The sequence below is a fragment of the Fragaria vesca genome, linkage group LG1, assembly GCF_000184155.1.
Source record: "Fragaria vesca subsp. vesca linkage group LG1, FraVesHawaii_1.0, whole genome shotgun sequence".
Taxonomy (NCBI): domain Eukaryota; kingdom Viridiplantae; phylum Streptophyta; class Magnoliopsida; order Rosales; family Rosaceae; genus Fragaria; species Fragaria vesca.
In genome coordinates this window covers 894375-913730 of record NC_020491.1, presented here as the reverse complement: position 1 = coordinate 913730, position 19356 = coordinate 894375, and the positions used below count along the sequence as shown (strand labels likewise).

The 19356-nt window shown below is 38.5% G+C and overlaps 3 protein-coding genes across 3 annotated transcripts; all 3 read right to left on the bottom strand.

Moving 5' to 3' along the window:
- Nucleotides 1-919: 919 nt before the first annotated feature.
- On the bottom strand, nt 920-5685 carry LOC101315267 (probable cyclic nucleotide-gated ion channel 5-like). The gene is made up of 8 exons (XM_004287088.1): nt 5609-5685; nt 4962-5047; nt 4228-4801; nt 3819-4031; nt 3136-3440; nt 2832-2943; nt 2051-2287; nt 920-1816 (listed from the first exon to the last, which is right to left on the bottom strand). Exons 2-8 carry the CDS (start codon nt 5018-5020, stop codon nt 1118-1120), a joined length of 2199 nt encoding a protein of 732 aa, XP_004287136.1. The 5' UTR covers nt 5021-5047; nt 5609-5685; the 3' UTR covers nt 920-1117.
- A 1147-nt stretch (nt 5686-6832) lies between these two features.
- LOC101314979 (1-acyl-sn-glycerol-3-phosphate acyltransferase 1, chloroplastic-like) lies at nt 6833-10210 on the bottom strand. The gene is made up of 8 exons (XM_004287087.1): nt 9989-10210; nt 9869-9912; nt 9648-9723; nt 9170-9355; nt 8670-9076; nt 8436-8537; nt 7892-8191; nt 6833-7260 (listed from the first exon to the last, which is right to left on the bottom strand). The coding sequence occupies exons 1-7, from the start codon at nt 10023-10025 to the stop codon at nt 7976-7978; spliced, it is 1068 nt and encodes a 355-aa protein (XP_004287135.1). The 5' UTR covers nt 10026-10210; the 3' UTR covers nt 6833-7260; nt 7892-7975.
- Nucleotides 10211-10907: 697 nt separating this feature from the next.
- LOC101314688 (transmembrane 9 superfamily member 4-like) lies at nt 10908-14885 on the bottom strand. The gene is made up of 7 exons (XM_004287086.1): nt 14721-14885; nt 13443-13607; nt 13240-13349; nt 13030-13138; nt 12805-12917; nt 12542-12692; nt 10908-12433 (listed from the first exon to the last, which is right to left on the bottom strand). Exons 1-7 carry the CDS (start codon nt 14829-14831, stop codon nt 11276-11278), a joined length of 1917 nt encoding a protein of 638 aa, XP_004287134.1. The 5' UTR covers nt 14832-14885; the 3' UTR covers nt 10908-11275.
- Between the last annotated feature and the right edge of the window lie 4471 nt (nt 14886-19356).

Below are 19356 nucleotides of genomic sequence, written 5' to 3'. Positions count from 1 at the left end.
TTAAAGGGTTTCAGGGGACGCAGGGGTGAGAAGGAAGTGGCAAAGTATTTATTGAAGAATGGTAAAGTTTTGAAGAAGATGACGATTTATACAGGTAAGTTTATCTACTCAAAAGAGGAGTTTTCAAGGGATTGTGCACTCTTTTGTAAGGGTTCCAAAACTTGTCAGGTTAAATTTATCTAGATGCCGTTTGTAGCTTTTACATCAATTTTCATCCTTTTTGAATGTTTTTGTTATTGGACTTGTAAACTGTAACCTACTTCGTTGGTCTTGATTTTATTCTTCGTTGTTAAAGCATTTCGTCAACCGGATCTCCTTCTCGAACTATGTAGGTACTCTGTGAAAAACTTGGTTTCAGTCGCTCGCAGATGGTATCAAGCAACCTCTCATCAATATTCTCAGAGGAACCTACAATAACAAGCAAATAATTACAAACCAGATGATGCACATGAGAAAAATGCATCACAAATGCACTTTGTACAAGTTGCGATATTACTACATAAACATCCTGCTGTTATACCTCATGATCAAAAACTTTGTCAAACACTCGAACGTAAAGTGATGTTTGTCCTCTGCAAAAATAATAGAAAGGGCACAGATATCCGATTTGTCTTCATAAAATGACCTAATCAGCTCTACTAGATGTATGGTTTTCGCGTCTCACTCTCACATATTCTTGGCATTTGGGGGTTTCGATTTTAGAGATTTGATAAGGTAGTTTGGGGTCATAGGTAATGTTTCAGGATTTTCAATTCAATGTTGCAACATTATCAGAGGTAGTTTTGGGATTGAAAAACGAAAAGTGAGGGGAATCATAGTAGTTAGCTTTGAATAATAGCAAATATGAAATTCCAGCCATTCAGTTAACCATCATACCTATTCTATAGCTTAGGAAATTGGACAAAAACCAAGCTTTTATACTATTTAATCCATCACCCAAACACCATTATCAGCTTTCCTTTATAACACATTATAGGTTAAACCTGAATAAATAATTAACACACTAGTGATAACTTACAATTTGTCATTCCAAGCTAGAATTTGTATATGTTTACAGTGACCACCTATGAAATACACAGTAATCAGCATCTTCAATGAGTCATAAATACATCATACATCAATCTGCATCTTCAGCACTAAAATCGGGCTCTGGAGGCTTTTGTAATTTGACCAAATCTCGAGCGCTCTGAGCAATCTTTGCATTCCTATTTCGATGAACACCGCGAAGTGCATTTGCAGCAAACCTAGTAGCTAAAAAGGTGGCACCAATACTAACATTGTGGCGGGCACCTGCCAGTGCTTCTGTTTCTGCTTCTTCCTCTTCCTTCCGGCGAAGCTCCATGATTTTCCTCTTGGAATAGCGACGCCATGCCGCTTGGATGAAGCAAGCAGCCCATGTACGCCACTGTTGCGAGTAGAAACGGAAGGTGTGTTGAACCTGCCTGCTATGAAGGCGCCTAAACTGACTGGCAACAAATTTCAGCTCTTCAGCTATAAGGGCAAAAGCCTCGACCTCTCCTAATGCCTTCACAGTCCTTGTAGATGAAGGAAGGTTTGAACCAGATTTGGGATCCAGTGCCCAGGTTAGAAGCTCCTCCCCACAGAAATCCCCTTCTTTTAGCAGACTGCGGTTGAAAAAACCACTCCTGCCACCATCTGTGGTCACACTCTCAAGGCGTCCACGTATGATGAAAAGCATTTCGTCAACTGGATCTCCTTCTCGAACTATGTAGGTACTCTGTGTGAACAAACTTGGTTTCAGTCGCTCGCAGATGGCATCAAGCAACCTCTCATCCATATTCTCAAACAGAGGAACCTACAATAACAAGCAAAGTGATTACAAACCAGATGATGCACTGATGCACATGACAAAAATGCATAACAAACTACATAAGGGGAAAAGGGAGGGGGAAGGCGTGAAAACATGTTTCTGCTTTTATGAGTTGTTTTACAGGTGTATGTCAAATGATCATGGTGAGAATAACCTATTAATCTGCAATTGCTCACTACAAAGGTAGACAAAGTACAAATGAATTAATAATAATCATACCCTCCTCACTAACGCCAAACAGAGGTGCCGCTTGATATCTCTCCTGAGATCCTTTGGTAGACTCTGAACCAAATTCTCCTCATCCACTCCACGTGTTTCCAACCATTTATATTGATCATATCTCCTAACTCGCTCCCGGAGGTCTTGTGGAAGTAAGCGATGGTGCATCCACTGCTCTGAATCACGCCTTTTAACTCTCATCTCCTCAAGTCGAATGGTAAGAGACTGGAGGTAGGTCTGTCAAAGAAGCACATACCCAGCATATTAGCACTATAACATGAAATTCTGATTTGCATGCTACAAAATTTCTTTCTACACTGGTTCACATTTAAACAACCAACAAGTATTTACTACCGATCCAAACCTAGTTATCAAGAGTTTGACTCTCCCAACTTCATGTTTAAAACCATTAGTGAACTTTTACTGCAGGCCATTTGCTCCTTAGTAACAATATTTCTTATTCATATGTGTACTTTTTAATGCAATAAACTAAAACTTCCCATCTAACTTAAGGAAACATAGAACTAAAGGAACATTATAGAGAACTTTCTGCACTTCTAAGAAGTATGCCACTTCTGTGCCTATGCTAAGGACATGTTACTACCGGTACTCATCTAACCTTGGTAAATATTATGCTTATAGCTTAGGAAGTCTCAAAAAGTAACTTATACCTTCTGGTTTTCTATATTTATTACCAGCCAGTGATATCAAGCAGACAATTTAATCTATACAAAAGTACTTGATTAAAATTACAAACATCAGCTATCAATTAAATGTTTACCTGCATATTTCCTATCAGAAGTGCAAAGAGGATCAATCCAAATATAGCTAGCGCTATGGAAAATATAACCTCTCCGGGATAGGTGCTAGTTGAGAGCCCCTGGCCAAGTGTACTGTACAAAGAAAAAGAGAATGTCATTTAAGAATCAGCTTCAAGCTCACATTTGTCAAAGTGGACGGAGAACAAGCAAGGGCTTGAACTATTAGACAATAAGATGCAGGAACTTTCACTGAATGCAGTAAGAGACTTAGCCAAACATGATCCAATCTAAATAATGATCTTATTTCAAAGAAAACATCATTACCTTAAATTTTGTAACCCCCACCATAAACAGTAACAGTACTTAGAGATGAACTTCTTAGATGAAACAATTCTAGATGATAAAGCCTGTTGGTAGATTCCGAAATCAAAATACTTATTATCATCAGCCGATGAGCAATTTGACTGGATTATACCACTGATGTTGGACCAGTTCTCAGCTGTTGGCAGATTCTCATCCGCACAGTATAATAATCTTTTATCGCATGCACTGCCAATGTCAGTACAAGCCTTCTGCCAGCATGTATCATTGCGTTCTACAGCCAATAAATACCAAAATGCCCCAACAATCTGTAAACAGTAATTCAAAAGATATATTAACTACAGCTAAATAATTATTGCACCATTTAAAGTTGATTTAGCTCAATGAATTTGGATTACAAGAATACCAAGTGCCTAGCACATTTGGAAATGAGTCCAACAGACATGAATACTTATACTAGGAAGAGAAAAAAAAATATCCATTGTTAATAACAATGCTAGTCTCTTTTTTCTTGTAATTTTCTTTGACCTAGAAAAAGTGCCTCCAGCTAGTTGAGTAAATACATAGAACTGAAAACTTAACAGACCAGATCAGGCTGAATCAAATTTAGTTAGATTGAGCTTGTCAACAAGGCAGAAAAAACAAAAAAACAAAAAATCGAGAGTATATTCCAAATAAGTACTTACATGACTAGCAAGCAAGTACAATAGCAAATAGTACGCAGCACCGGCCCAAGCAGTTTCAGCAAAAGTACCAGCTGTTCTTTTCAGCTCGGAGGTTAAAGGCAAGACTCGAAGAAGTCTTGGAATGTACTGAAGTAAGACAATGAAAAGCAAAGCCTGTTTTGTAGCAAGCACATCTGAACCTCCAGAACGCTGCAGAAACCTCCAAACTACAATCTGCCCCCATTGAAACAAATAAGAAAGAAAGCATCAACAATAGTTATCAATGTGAACACACTATCACACCAATCATTTACAATAATTAAGAAAACTCAGTGAAATTCCTTGGGTTCCTTTAGAATCACAAGAAAGACCGGCATAAAGAACTATGAAAAAAAGAAAAAAAAATTGATTCCTGGTAACTCAATCTTACCTGTGGTAGAGGTAGTACAGAAAGAAAATCAATGATGAAATAACCCCGTAAGTATCGCTTGGCTATTCTTGCTGGGTCAATCACCAGTTCACCTCGTCCAAAAACCCGAGATGATGGAGCAATGTAGGCTGTCCGAAACTGGAGAGCCATGTGAAGAAGGAAGAAAGCATCAACAATCATTCGTAATGTGGTTGCTATGACAGCCAACTTTCGGTCTATACCAAGACAGTTTGATGCATTATTGATAACTGGAAGGTAGAAAAAAAGAGGATCCACAGAAACCGCCAGAATACATGATATGACGAAAAGTTTGTTCCAAAAAAGGAGGAATTTGTCCTGAGGGTCAAATATCTTCTTGTCAGAAGCATTAAGATCTTCAGGGAACACTGCACGAGAAACACCAAATCCAAGTGATCGACCAATGGACTTGAGTCCTTCAGACCCCTTTCTCATTCCTTTTTTAAAGGACGTATCCCTTGTCGGAGCACTCCGGGTCAGTCCTTCAATATTAAGTCCACACCTTCTCACTCCTGTATCAGAAGATGACGATAATCGAGAGTCCAAGTCATCCAGCCTAAAATAAAGAGTGCCAACAAGCACAACATTAGATTCCGTTAAGACAATGACCAGGAAATGTCCAGTAATCAATACCACCCATATTAATCTACAGGTACAAACTAGTTCCACTTCATATTCGTGCTGTATACCAAAAGCAAAAAAGATGCATTTGGTACCTCACAAACTTGTCTCTCTGCCCTCCACCGTACTGTGACGTGTAGCCACAGTCAAACATCTTTGGCACTCAAACACATAAATCGACCTGCCAAACCAAAACACACACACACACAAGCATCAAGTGCAAGCCAACAAGGATCAAACCAACCAAGTCAAATCTAGGGAATTGAGTTATCTCACATCTCCAAGAAATGTATCTACAACTTAAAAAGTAAAGCCCTAATTCACTGCATGTTTTCGACTGTGTCTTATACTTATAACATCAGATCAAACAACATAACCAGTTCTCTCTACTTGTGTCATTCTTCCTCCACCAATCGGAGATCTCCAAATAAACCAAAATTTCCTCAATTTCAAGCATAATCTAACCAGAAATTACCGAAAAAGCCATTGTGCCCTAAAGTTGACCACTTGCTTAAGAACCCTCGCTCTCTCTCTCCACAGAAACAAACTAAACCAAATTAGGAGAAGTTACCAAAGTGATTCAAATCAATCCGAAAAGCCCAATACACATGCAAATAGAGTTCAACCTAATCTCCATAATCCAATACAAATTCTACCCAAAACAACAATCAAACTGAACACCCAAACAAAAGCATCAATCTTTGCACACAAAGAATCAAAGAATATGAGAAAGAAAACTTACGGAGAACAGAATCGGCGTCAATTGGCGAGACAGATAGATACAGAGAGAGAGAGAGAGAGAGAGAGAGAGAGAGAGAGAGAGNAGANANGANNNAGNANGNNGNNNGAGAGAGAGAGAGAGAGGAAGAACTGGGTGGAGAGCACAGAGAAAAGGAAGGAGGGAGTCACGAAGGAGAGAATTGAAAAAGGATAGAAATTTAAGTCAATGAGTGAAAAGTTCACTAGTTAACTGACACTCGGGTTTACAAATTTTAACCGCCATCGTCTCTAACGCCATACATTTCGTGGTCGAACTTATTCCGTAATCTAGGAGGAAATATACGTCACAATCGTATCTATATATTTGATTCGTGATATTATAATTTCCACTATGGAGGGTCTTATTCAAGTAATCAGGACAAGTATCGGAAATTACGTATGTACTTTTGGAGAAATTTTTCACAGTGTTACGGGACCATGTGACAGTCTAACGTGGTCCTATATTCCAATTAAATTTAGACATGTGGATTTTCTTTATGAAAAATCATTTCAACTATTTTGTCAAAGACTATTTTAGGTTTTATGTTGTTTTTTTTAAATATTAAACCCTAATCCCTAAACCCTTAAACCCTATACCCTAAACCCTAGGTTGAACTTGCTAAATACCCATGAATGTCATTTCACAAAAAATAGAAAATATTAGTTAATATTTTAGTTGTAAAAAATCCACATGTCTAAATTTGATTGGAATGTAGGACCACGTCAGACTGCCACGTGGTCCTCCCGTAGCACTTAAAAATTTCTCGTACTTTTGAAAATAACACCGGTATAAGTAACCGGATAGAATAACCACCACAGATGATCGAATTGGTGAGAACCTAACCAATGTTAATTGGAGTTAAATCCCAATTTATTCTCGCTGATACCGTCGTTGATACGCTCAAAAACGTAACCACTTGTTCCGGATGAAACTATAAGCCAAAATTAACGTGACAGAATTGAGTGTTGCATGCCAAATTTACCCGATGTTTCTAGCTAAATTTGGTTGTTCATCTAATGCATTCTCTACTTCAAAAATCAGTTGCAGTGATGGAGAAAAACACTAATATCATTTTGATGTTATTCCGAATAAGATAAGGTAAGATGCATTATCCTTTCGATGCTAATTGCTATAGTTCTACCCGAATAAGATAAGGTAAGATACGTTGTAGATCACCATTTTATAACATAGAATTGGAGAGTCAAACAACTGAACCAGGCTTCCTCCGTCGAAAATTTGATTGCCAAGTCTCATAGGCTACTGTTATTCACAGACATTATAAATATGGTAAGACACTAGGACACATTATATCCCACCATTGTATTTTCCATCCTTTTTTTTCTCCTACTTGATCAATTGGGCACTGAAAACATGCGTTGGAAACAAGAAAATGACAACAAGAATAAAAACGTCGACAAAAAATCATTAATACATTTTATTCATTATCAAACAAACTGACGGTTGAAGCCACCACGACTGGACCTGGCCCCGTTCCACTGTTGGCTTCTCTGTGGCCCTTCGGGTGAAGACAGCTTCTTCTAGCTGGGAGCTGGCCTTTGTTTGTAAATATGGGATATTGAACAGCTGCAACCCACTGATTTATAACTCTTGCCTGCAAATTTTATTTGTTTCCACTGCCAAAACACAGCGCAAGTAAAAGAAGACGTCAAAAGCCATAATTTGCTTCAGACATCATTCACCGCCTAATATCAGTTAAGCTTTCACAACCAAACAATGGAAGAGAAAAGACTACTAGCAGATAATTTGTCTAGAGAAACAAAACAGTTCACAAGCATGATTTTCATTCCCAATTAATGCACTACATATGTAGAAGAGACCATGCATGTTCTCAGTAAGAGACGAAAGCTGAGACTGCACTGAATTAGGACCATAGAGCACATGGGAACCTAAGGGATTAGGTTTCAAACATAGAACGAGTGATCATCCTTGTGTGGCAATAGGAACTACTATCCCTTGCAATATTCTGATCAAGATTATTCACAAAAGCAACTATTAAGGTTACCCTCCTATTATGTGCTTGAGCAAGAATAAGGTTCCTAAGTAGATTAGATTTAATTACTTGACTGCAATTCATTTGTTTCAAAGAAGGAAATCTGTGTCACAGACCTAAAAGTGTAAACAGGTGACAGTCAAACAGATGAACGATGAAAGTGGAGTCATGATTGAAATGAAACTGTAACTATAGCATGAGCACACACTACGACCATTAGAAAGAAACGAGGAAATTTGACAAATGATTCATACCTATCGGATTATGTTTCTTCCATTCACAGCAAACGATTGGGTCTAGAACCATATGAACCAAGCAGACAAGTGGCAGAAGAAATGTCAGCCTTGAAAATCGAGTGCTTCTGCAATTACGTTTCTACTTTCTCTGCGCAGTGTTTCTGTATCATTTCCTTCTATAGGCTTATGTATAACAACTTTAACAGGTCCAGTGTTCAAGATACCCTCCTTTCCCACAGGCATTATGTTCCCAGTTCCTATAAGAGTAATAGGCACCACTGGCACCTTTGTTTTTGCTGCAAGACTGAAGGCACCTTTCTGCATTTCAACAAGAAGAGAAAAATATACATTTCAGAATCTTCATAATTATCTATGAAAAGAAATTTCCAAATGTAGTGAAGCTAACCACTGATGATAAATAGCATCTTGAAGTAGTTGTGGCAATAAGAAGTTAAGTACTTTAAAATGAGTTTTCCTAAGAAACAAAATAGAAAACCAAAATCATTCCTTTCCATTCATGTTCATATAGCCACCAAGGAAAACAAGTCCCAAAAGATCTCACCTTGAAATCCCCTAATTTTCCATCTTTACTGCGTGTTCCCTCAGGGAAGAAAAAGACAGAGGACCCCTTCTGGAGAAGATATATGCAACGTTTAACACATTCCTGTATGCAGAAAGCCAACAGCATTATGGTTTTCAATATTGATTATAGTTACAGCACTGTCATCTAACCAGAAAAAAAATAAATAAATAAATAAACTAACACAAGTGAAGGTGGAACAGAGGTATGGAATACCAATTGGCTTTTTCTGTCCATGCGCCTTAAAGGAATGACGCCAATTAGAAACATAGCCCACCCAATAATGGGAATGAGGAATATGCTAGTCTTGCTAATAAACTTATAGGGTCTCCCAATAGTGAGAAGAACATATATGTCTAAAAAGCTCTGGTGGTTGGAAACATATACAGCAGGAACATCTGGAGGAGGCAAATTCTCCAGTCCCTCAAACTTGATATTGAGAAATGGAGTAACAGCAAATGTAGCCCAAATTTTGGCAATAAAAGCATGAGCTCGCCTTCTATATCGATCGAACAACAGAACGAAAGGATGGGCTACTACCATCAGTGCAAAAAGATAAATAGCATTAAAGGCAGCAATGGCATAAAAGCACAGCCCCCTAACTTTTGAGACGATATTTACTTCTGCAAGTCAAAATTTAACAACAAATAAGTTAGTTAGATTTTTAAGACTGCTATTAGAAAGGGGTATCGACAGAAAAGTTTCAACATAGAAACCTGGTAAGGCAGCATCAGGGCTTCCAGTTCCAACAAGTCCACATTGTACAACTGTATGCCTGGACAATTTACGCTGGTTATGCAATTTGACATTATAAGATCTAGCAAACTCCTCTTTCGCATCAACATCACACCATGATATCCCAACTGGCTTCTTTGCAATGCATAAAATGCTACGACGAGCAGCTGTGTAAGAAAAAAGAGATAAAGAGAGGCATCATAACATGATCTAAAAGAAAACAGAGAATATAAGAGCTAGTGAAAAGAAGGAGCTGATACAGTCCATACAGACATTCTCGAACATGTCCCTTCAAATACATGTGTAAGAGTTTACCATGCTATCTACAAGATTCAACGCGAATAGTTGTTTTCTATCATAATCCTGGCTAACATGCAAAGGCAAGAGATACACGGCACACGATTCGGCATGTAATTGAACAAACATAAGATTATATGCAGAGAAACAGCCTTGACTTACAACTAGTTAGCTTTCCGAAAACAACGGGACGTCTGCACGGGGAGCACCCGACAGTTAGTCCCTTGTGAGTGAAGAGCTGCATTATAAATAAACTGTCACAGCAATTTCCACACAAACACATAGAAGAGTGTTTCAAAATTTCAAGTTTCATGAGCTCAAATAATAAGTTCAGCTACAAATTCTGATCAAACAACTAGTTTGGAAATTCGAATAGAACTCACCGGCAACAAAGACGACGTCGATGTCAACCTCGATTGTTTGTAACCTGAAAAAGTTAGCCCAAGATTTTAAACTTTAATTTCGAAAGAAAAGAGGCTTAGAAAGACGAGAAAGAGACATACAGAGTATAGAATGCGGGGAGTGAGAAGCGACTTCCATGGGAAGAATAGAATTTGGGAAAGAATGGGGGATTAGGGTTTATAGTTTGGGTGAGATGAGATTGGAGGAAGAAGGCATATGCTTCTTTTTTTAATGTTTTGGATTTGTTTATTGGGTGTTCTTGTCTTTCTGTGTATTGAAGATATCGGAGATTGTGCTATCAGCCTATCACCAAAGCCCTTCACCTCTGCCTCCTTTGATTCTTGCTCTTAAAGAGCTTCGACTTTGGACCATAAATACTGTTATACATTTCTATGTCATGCATCAACATCAAGACGATTGTTTAATAATTTAAAATTTAAGACGACCGGATGATTCACGATTTAATGAATATTATACATATATATAGTAAAAAAATCTCATAAATACTACACCATTTCAGTTAAATTTAAATGTTCATATTTGTCTTACGACCAGAACAAATGCCTAACTTATTGTTATCTTCTTCTTTGTCCATTGTTGAAAGAGTGCATTGATTGTGCTTATAAGCAAACACATCTCATTCATCATGTTAGGAGCCAAAATAGATTACTGTTCCTACACGGATATTTGTAGACGAAGAATAACAAACATTTACTCGACTTGTATTTAGTTCTATTTAGTGATAAAAAAAAATGCACATTTCTATAAGGTTAAATAAAAATCCAATTAATCATTTGGTATAATTGCTATGCTTAGTGTGTGACTTGTTGATTTTTGTAGGATTAAGATACAAAAAAATGGAACAACCCGTAGTATGAACTAATAACTATAGAACTAATAACCAACTCATCGCTTCGCATTATGCTTTAACCTTTTCTGCTGTTTGCTACACAAACAAATATTGCGAAGATCTAAATGATGTTTTCCTCATCCATTCCATCACAGAACATGTATACAATTTGGTAAATGTCCGATACAATGTTTTAACAGAAATGAGCAAAACGCAACAGCAGCAGTGTAGATACAAGAATCCATTTTCATTTCTAGAACAGGCGTTTGAGCCTCAACAACAGAATTTGCATTAACAACTCGCACCATGTGTGCTCTCGTGTGGAACAGAATAAAGACATAACAAGAATAAGTAAACGAACTAGAACTGACAAAGAACCTGTATATAGAGAGGCTAAGAATATGAATTTCTATGACTGCGATTCAAAATGAACCCAATTGGTAACTCATAAGGGCGTTCTAGAAATGCCATCGAAGTAAAGTTTGTGCTTCGTCGTGTAGAAACAAATGAACCAATTCCTTTGTATCAGGTATGTTAATCAGTCGATCTTCACAGATGAATATATGAGCCTAGTAAACCAGAAGCATGCATAGAACCCAATTGTACCAGTCAGCACGAAGAAGGAATATGAAGCAATGAGCATATACCCGAAGTACAAAGCTCCAGACACTGGCTTCTTGATGTCAAGCTTAGTGAAGAAGTAAAAGGCAGCATATAGGAAAAGATACAATGCTGATGAGCCTGAAGTCAAATACGATCTCCACCACCAATTGTAGTCTTCACTGCACAGCTGGAAGTAGCACAGTACAATGGTGATCTCCGCACAAGTGATGACGAGGATAATGAAGACGATGAAAAGGAATCCAAATATATAATAGAACTGATGCAACCATATTGAGGTAAGGATGAAGAACAGCTCAATAAAGACAGCACCAAATGGCAGTATGCCTCCAATTAGGATAGAGAAAACTGGATGCATGTACCAAGCCTGTTCTGGCACTTGCCTAGGGATCTTGTTGGTTTTTACAGGATCCTCAATCGCTGGCTTCCTATAGCCCACATAGGCACCAACAAATATAAGCGGAACTGAAATGCCGAACCATAAAAATACCAGAGCAAACATGGTTCCAAATGGCACTGCCCCAGATGACTTTTCACCCCAGATAAGAGCATTCAAGACAAAGAAAATGGAAAACACTACTGCAGGGAACATGAAGGCTGTTTTGAGAGTGATTTTCTTCCACTCTGTTCCCTTAAACAACTTGTGGAGACGAACTGTAGCGTACCCACCAAAAAGACCCATAAAGACCCAGAGGAGGAGCATGGCTGTCATCAGCCCACCACGATTTGAAGGAGAGAGGAATCCAAGCACAGCAAAGAGCATAGTGACAAGAATCATCCCGAAGAACTGAACACCTGTGCCAACATACACGCACAGTAGATCTGAGTTTACTGGAGGTCTGAACACGTCACCATGGACCAGTTTCCATCCCGTCTCTTCTTGGGCTTCTTCTTGGGTCTCCAGTTGGTTGTACTTGGAGATATCCCGGTAAAGTGTCCGCAACATGATCATAGCTACCATGCCCGATAAGAAAAGAACAATCATTAGAGAATTAACAATTGAGAACCAGTGGATTTGATCATCAGCCATCAGAAGATATGTGTCCCAGCGAGATGCCCACTTCACATCACTCTCCTACGAGGTCAAGCAATAATAGATAAGAAAGCCAGAGGAACAAGGTTGAAAGCCAACTAAAGGTAGCAAAGAAGCTTTGGTTTGTTACAGATAGGCAGCGTCACTGACCTGGAAATCAACATCATATGTGAATATAATTTCCTTTTTATCATCAACCTCTTGAGGAGATTCAGAGCTGGTGACCATTCGCTTTGCATGGGGATCACAAGTTGTTAAACGTGTCTTTCCACTCCACTCACCTTCATATTCATGCCTAACACTGCATTTACAGAAATAATTCATTAGCATCATGCAGGGATGAAGAATCAATGAAGAAGGAATATAGAACGCAGCAACTAAACTATGAAGGAGAAAGAATAACACATAAGTACCTGAAAGGTTTGACCTCAAACCCAACTATCCTGGCAGCTTCTGTCATTGGATCTTTGTGATATTTGACCATAAAAGTTAAGTGATTGTTAATGAAATGCTTTTCATCCTTGTTCTGTATTTGAATGAAAAGAGAAGAGAAGAAAAACAAAACAAACAAAGAACACGCTTGTAAGTAGCACATCACTATCAGGTGTGGGAAACATGCTAAGTGAACTAAAACTTACCCCAGCATATTGCCCTCTTAGACCAACATGAAAGCCATGTTGATAAACCAAGGAATTTTCCTGATCATGCCTTGGTATAGGAACAACCAGAGGGAGATTATCCAGAATCCTGTCAATTGACACATTAATAGAAGATTAGTTCCAATAAATTTTTTCTCATCAGAAGAACCATATAATTTATAAAGATGATCTTAAAAAAAAGAGCCTTACATGTTCACCCGATACTCATCATCTATCTTTTCTTTAAATTCCTTTGCAGTCTTTGCATTAAGAATGATACGACATGCAACACTGCACATTTGTGGCTCTCGCATTTTGAACTGCAACAAACAATAAATTCAAAGTTTCTTAGTAATCGATTAAAAAAACACACAGCCATAAAAGTAATACTCTTAATTTTTTTTTTTGTTTACCTCGTAAGGAGAGTTTTCAATGCGATCACCACGAAGAACTTCCCCAAGATTCTCTGCACTGTCAATTATATGCTCTGGACGACAGTATGGGAGGGAATAGAATGAGTAAGGAAGTTGAGTTTTTGTAGAGGTTAGTTTGTTCACCTTCACATTTAAGGGAACTCCCTGCACATAAGAAGATCCGTGGAATATGAATACAAGGAAATTATCCACTAGATATGAGCAGTTCAAGTATTTGCTAACATCAAACAGCTTAAATCACAAAGATCACTACCAGAGAACTTCCTCTATGTTTTCCTGAGCTGTACATTTTGGAACTTGGCGCAGGTACATTATCCACTTAACCCTCTATCCTAGTCCCAATTACCTATCATATTTCCCAGCCAACCCCTTAGACCCTTAGCTATAGTCCGATAACCAACATTGTTAACATCTGAATCGAGGTCTGCTTAACCTACATGACAATACCACATATTTACCCCCTAAACCTCATATCCAAGAAAGCTATTCTTCCTCTACATGCTTACAATATCGCTGCCTAACATCAAAGCCAATGCCATGATGATCCTTATTTCTACTGAAAACCAAAACAGACAAAAAAAAACTAACAATCTAGCTTTAACCAAAGTACATTCGTCAGTACAACGTTAACGCACTTATCAATTACTTCTGATGTGCAAACCTCATATGATCTTACAAACACACAACCAAAGAACACACCACCACATGATATAACTCCGAGAATCTAAAACTTAGCACCCTGACCTCGGGATATGACTGAAACTATTATCAAATCGACTCCATATTGGCAAATGCCTACTCAAATCACTAAAAAAATAGTTTAAAAATTACGAGTTACGACATCAGAGTTTTCTTATTCCCATAGAATCATTAATCTGAAAACTAAAATTTCATCAAATTCAGAATGCTGTTGCGACTTATGAATATGCTTGAATTACTGGCATTGTTGTGAATCAACGTATTAATTTCACGCTATAATTCACGTAATCTATGAAGAAACCAACACAGGTTCACCAAATTCCAAGTCAAACAATACAGAAATGCAGCTAAGATCTCAAACGCGAAATCAAAACGCGCAAAAATCACAAACACGTTAACACGCGAAACCTCACACGGATCTGAAATCTGAAAATCCACCGCCATGCAAACACACACAAACTCATCCACATTACAATTCCGCAACGCAAATATCGATTCAAACGCAGTAAAATCAAGAGAGAGAGAGAGAGAGAGAGAGAGAGACGAAGAAAAACTGACGTGCATAAAATCCTGAGGCGCGACACCAGGGAGGTAGAAGCACCGAACACGAAGAAGGAGCGAAAGGCACAGAGAGATCCATAGCTGAAGAGCGAGAGGTCTTCTCGCCATGGCGGCTTATTCTTCAGAGAAAGATCTAGATCCACCTCTCTCTCTCTCTCNCTCTCTCTCTCTCTCTCTTCTTCTTCTTACTTACTTACTTACGTTACGTTACGTTACGGTTTACGGTTTACGGTTTTACGGTTTTACGGTTTTACGGTTTTACGGTTTTACGTTTTACGTTTTCGTTTCCGTTTCCGTTTACCGTTTACCGTTTACGTTTACGTTACGTTACGTTACGTTACGTACGTACGTACGTACGTACGTACGTACGTCGTCGTCGTGTCGTCGTGTGTGTGTGTGTGTGTGTGTGTGTGNGTACGNGCGTAGCGTACGAGTAGTACGTACGTATACGATACGTCGTAACNCTTACTACTTACTTACTTACTTACGTTAACCTTTAAGTTACCTTTAACTTAACGTACTTAACGTACTTACTAATACTTAACGTAATACGTTTAACGACTTAAGGTACGTAGTACGAGTACCGTACGTACGTACGTACGTACGTACGTACGTACGTACGTAACGTAACGTAACCGTAACGTAAACCGTAAACGTAAACTAACGTAAACGTAACGTAAACGACGTTAAACGAATTAAACCGGAAGAAACCGAAGAAGGAAGAAGAAGGAAGAAGGAGAGGAGAAAAGGNGGAAGAAGGCCGGAAAAGGAAAAAAAACCTAAAGGACGTAGGCATTAAAAACAACTTTTCGAAGGCGGACCGGACAACCGAAGGGTAACGGGAACGGAAGAACGACCCAAACCGAAACGAAGGAAAACGGGAAGACGGAAACGGACGACCAACGAGGGAAGGAACTTCCCAAACTAGGTAACTTTACGGTAAACGGTAAGGACGGCCGGAAAGGTTACGTTTACCCTTCCGGCCGTACCTTAGGGACCGGGTACCTTTACGTTTACTTTACTACGTAAAGGTAAAAGGAAGTACTTACGTATCCACCTCCTCTCTCTCTCTCTCTCTCTCTCTCTCTTTGAATCTGAATTTCACAGAGAGTGGTTGGTTTTTTTGGCTTCTATTTCTCTCTCTCTGCTCCAAATGGTTTGGGAATTACAAAGACGATGGGCGAGCTTTGTCGTGGCCGTTGGATCTTTTGCGTTGACGGTGGAGATTTGAGTTGGGACTGCAGTGACGGACTGACGGGGATTACAAGCTAAATGTCACTCTCTGCTACTTAACTATTCATTTTTATTTCTTATATTTGTGGTAATGTTTATGAATTGGATTTACAATAATGCACTTTTTAAGTGTTAATCATACACTTTCTACTTTCTTGTGGAGAAATAGAAATTATTTGTGTGATAAAAGATGAAGAAATTCAGACGATAGATCAACTTCGATTTTTAACATAAAGTTTCGTCTGTTTTTTAAGGAAAAAGTTTCATTGGATTGTACAAAATTACTAATAAACGCTGATAATGTTTTGATGATATGATTGTTGATTCGTCGGATGTATTGAGGCATTGTCGTTTCAAACTTGACTAGTAAGCTATCAATGAATCATAACGAGTTAACGACAAATAAATAGTGTGGAACAACTTCATATTTAACTAATCTTTGTTTTTTGCAATTGGTATACATGCATGAGGGAAAAGTTTGATGCAACCTATTCAAATATTTTATGCATTTTAGAGATTTTGAAAAGTTGTTCTAATGAAAAGTGTAAAAAATAATTAGTCCTCTCTATCGCACTTTGCATCTCCTAATTCGACAATCTCTTTCCTAGTTCTTAGTTTCCTTCATTTTCCGAGAAGCACACTACCATAATTCAAAGTATAAGAAACGAGGCATTCACAATGAAATATCAGAGGCAAGAACGCAAAAGACATATGTGTTTGTGCATTTGGTTTATGTAAATGTCACTTTATCTTCGAGTTTTATTCTAATGGAGTTTGATTCTATCATTTTCTGAAATCGACACATCTCAAACTAAACTGTGTATTTTCTCGTGTTATCATATAAGATCGATTGAGCATCATTAAAAAAAGAAAATCTCCTAATAGCAGTGGGTGTAGCGTCTTTGCTTCAAGCAAGAGTACAAGATGGTCATACTCTTAATGCCGGATACTTCCGCATCATCTCTCTGTGGCGGTCAAGATCTTTTTTAGTGAACCATTCACAGAAGAAACCCGGTTCCGATAGCGACTCTGGCTCGGGGTTTGTCTCTGAAGTTGTTTCTCCCCTTCTTGATTCTAAGTCCTTGACATCCCTTTGTTTACAGGGCCTTGAGGGCAACAAAGGGCCGTCGTAATAGAGGCACTTTAAGTTGCAGTAGCGGGTGGTGTACAACTTGCCACAGTTCCGACACATCTTCGGCTGGTTTGCCCCTGTTTCTGGTGGGTTGCTGCTGCTGCTAATTCCACCTCTTAATGGCTTTGGTTCTTCTTCTTCTTTGTGGATCCGACCTGTTTGTTTGTGGTTCAATTGTTATATACCAAACATCAAAAGAATGAACAAGGCGGCCGGGCACATTTACATCACTCATCACACACAAAACTGAAGGACTTGGCTATCATTATAAAAAAAAAAAAAAAAAGAGCAAAAGAATTGTTCATAGATCCGATGAATGATCAACTAACCTAGCTATTAAAAGGAACATGCAATCTCTACTGCTGCAGGTATCAAAAAGAAACGCCCCATGTATGAACAAGTACAAACAATAAAAACAAATTCAGAAATTCTCAATCGGAAACCAACTCAATAGCAGGCTATCTATTACTGCGATATATTTAGAACAAACATACAAACTCAGAGAATTCTACTCATCATTATAAATCAAACAAAATAAACATAAACCAAATTTTTAATATTTCCAACATGAACACGACTTACTTTCATACAAATATCTGGAAGCAAAAAAAGAAAAGGAATCAAACGACTGTTCTAGATCGATAAACAGGATGAACCCTAAAACAGTAAAAGAAAATTTACATACCAGTTGGAGCCAAAGGACGATCTTCTTCCGGTTGGTGATGGTCGGAGCCTAGTTTCGTGGTCATGCCTGTCGACGGTACTATCAAAGAGGAATTTATCTTTTGGATTTCCATCTTTCAAGTTTGGGTGACTGCGAGTGTATCTCTGTCAGAACGATTATTTTGATGAACAAAGGGAATTGATATGTATTTATCTTTTGGGCATTTCGATAAGCTAAATCAGGAAATTAATTATACCTATATTTATTATCGGTTTTGTTTTGGAATCAATTTGGATGCAAAGCCTTGAGATGTTCCATCTGTCCCTCGTAGTTATCAAATGCGTGTGCCTTCTCTTCTGTCTCAAACGCCTTGAGATGTTCCATCTATCACTCGTACTTATTAATTTTGTGTCCTTTAATTAGGTAAGAACTAGCTAGGGTTTATACGTACATGCGTATGTTCGACTTAGATTGAAGTATTCTTACGTACGTACGTACCGCTGTGCTGAGAGGGGCAATCACTGGCCGGAGTGGCCTCGATGGTGTCGAGAACTCGGTGCCCGGGACCCTTTTCCAAAGCCACAGGAAATCACTGACATGGCCTCGATCAATGATACCTGCTAGCTCAACCCTAGCCACTGTGACTACTGAGAACCAGAGTGACAATCAGACCAACTAGTGGGTGAAGTTATGATTCGATCATCAGATTTAGATGAATCAGCTGCTACATACGTACCATTTCAAAAGCATATATGCAAGATCATGACAACTTTGGAAGTCAGCCAAGTCTGATTCGCTCAATTAGATTGCTCTAGTTTTATAAAAGAAAAGAAATTGGCCGGCATCAGTACGTACTTCAGTAGACGTCGCAGGGATCTAGATTGCTCTGCATGCTAACTTTCTTTTAGAAATTACAGTGGAGAACTAGTTATACACCAAGTTGTCAGGGTCCTCCAGCTTACATATGAGTTGCAACAAATCCCTTGAACTTTTCTCCAAATAAACTGTGACATGCTCGGTACCTCCTGTTTCCGTCTCTCTTTCTAACCCTAATTGACAAGCTAGAAACTTTCTTCCTAGAACGCCAGAATCATGTGGAGGAGCTTGGTTTTTGATGAGGTCATAAGCATATGGAACATCTACTTCTAGGTCGAGCACAAGTCGATGAAAGTACAAGTCACGCTTCTTGGCCACGAGATGGCATGCTGCGAAATGTCTCCGTTCAATTTCTCCGGTTGGCCTGACAAAATTATAATAACAAAAAAGTTTGTTAATTACTATTAATCATATATACATGTGTGGATAGAGTTTGAATATTTGTACCAGATCGCGTCTATAAGGTCTTTGAGATCTTCCTCTGCAAACTATGGCTTGAAGTTCGTGGAATAGAGCAAGAAAATTGTGCATTCATCAATGTTGTAGAGGTTGTAATATTCATAGTACACATCCAATGGCTTTTGACTACGAACCACTTCTTTGCATCCATTTTCATCCATGTGGTATACTGAAATTAAAATACAAAGATTAACCGTTAACGAGAGAGAGAGAGAGAGAGAGAGAGAGAGAGAGAGAGAGAGAGAGAGAGAGAGAGAGAGAGAGAGAGT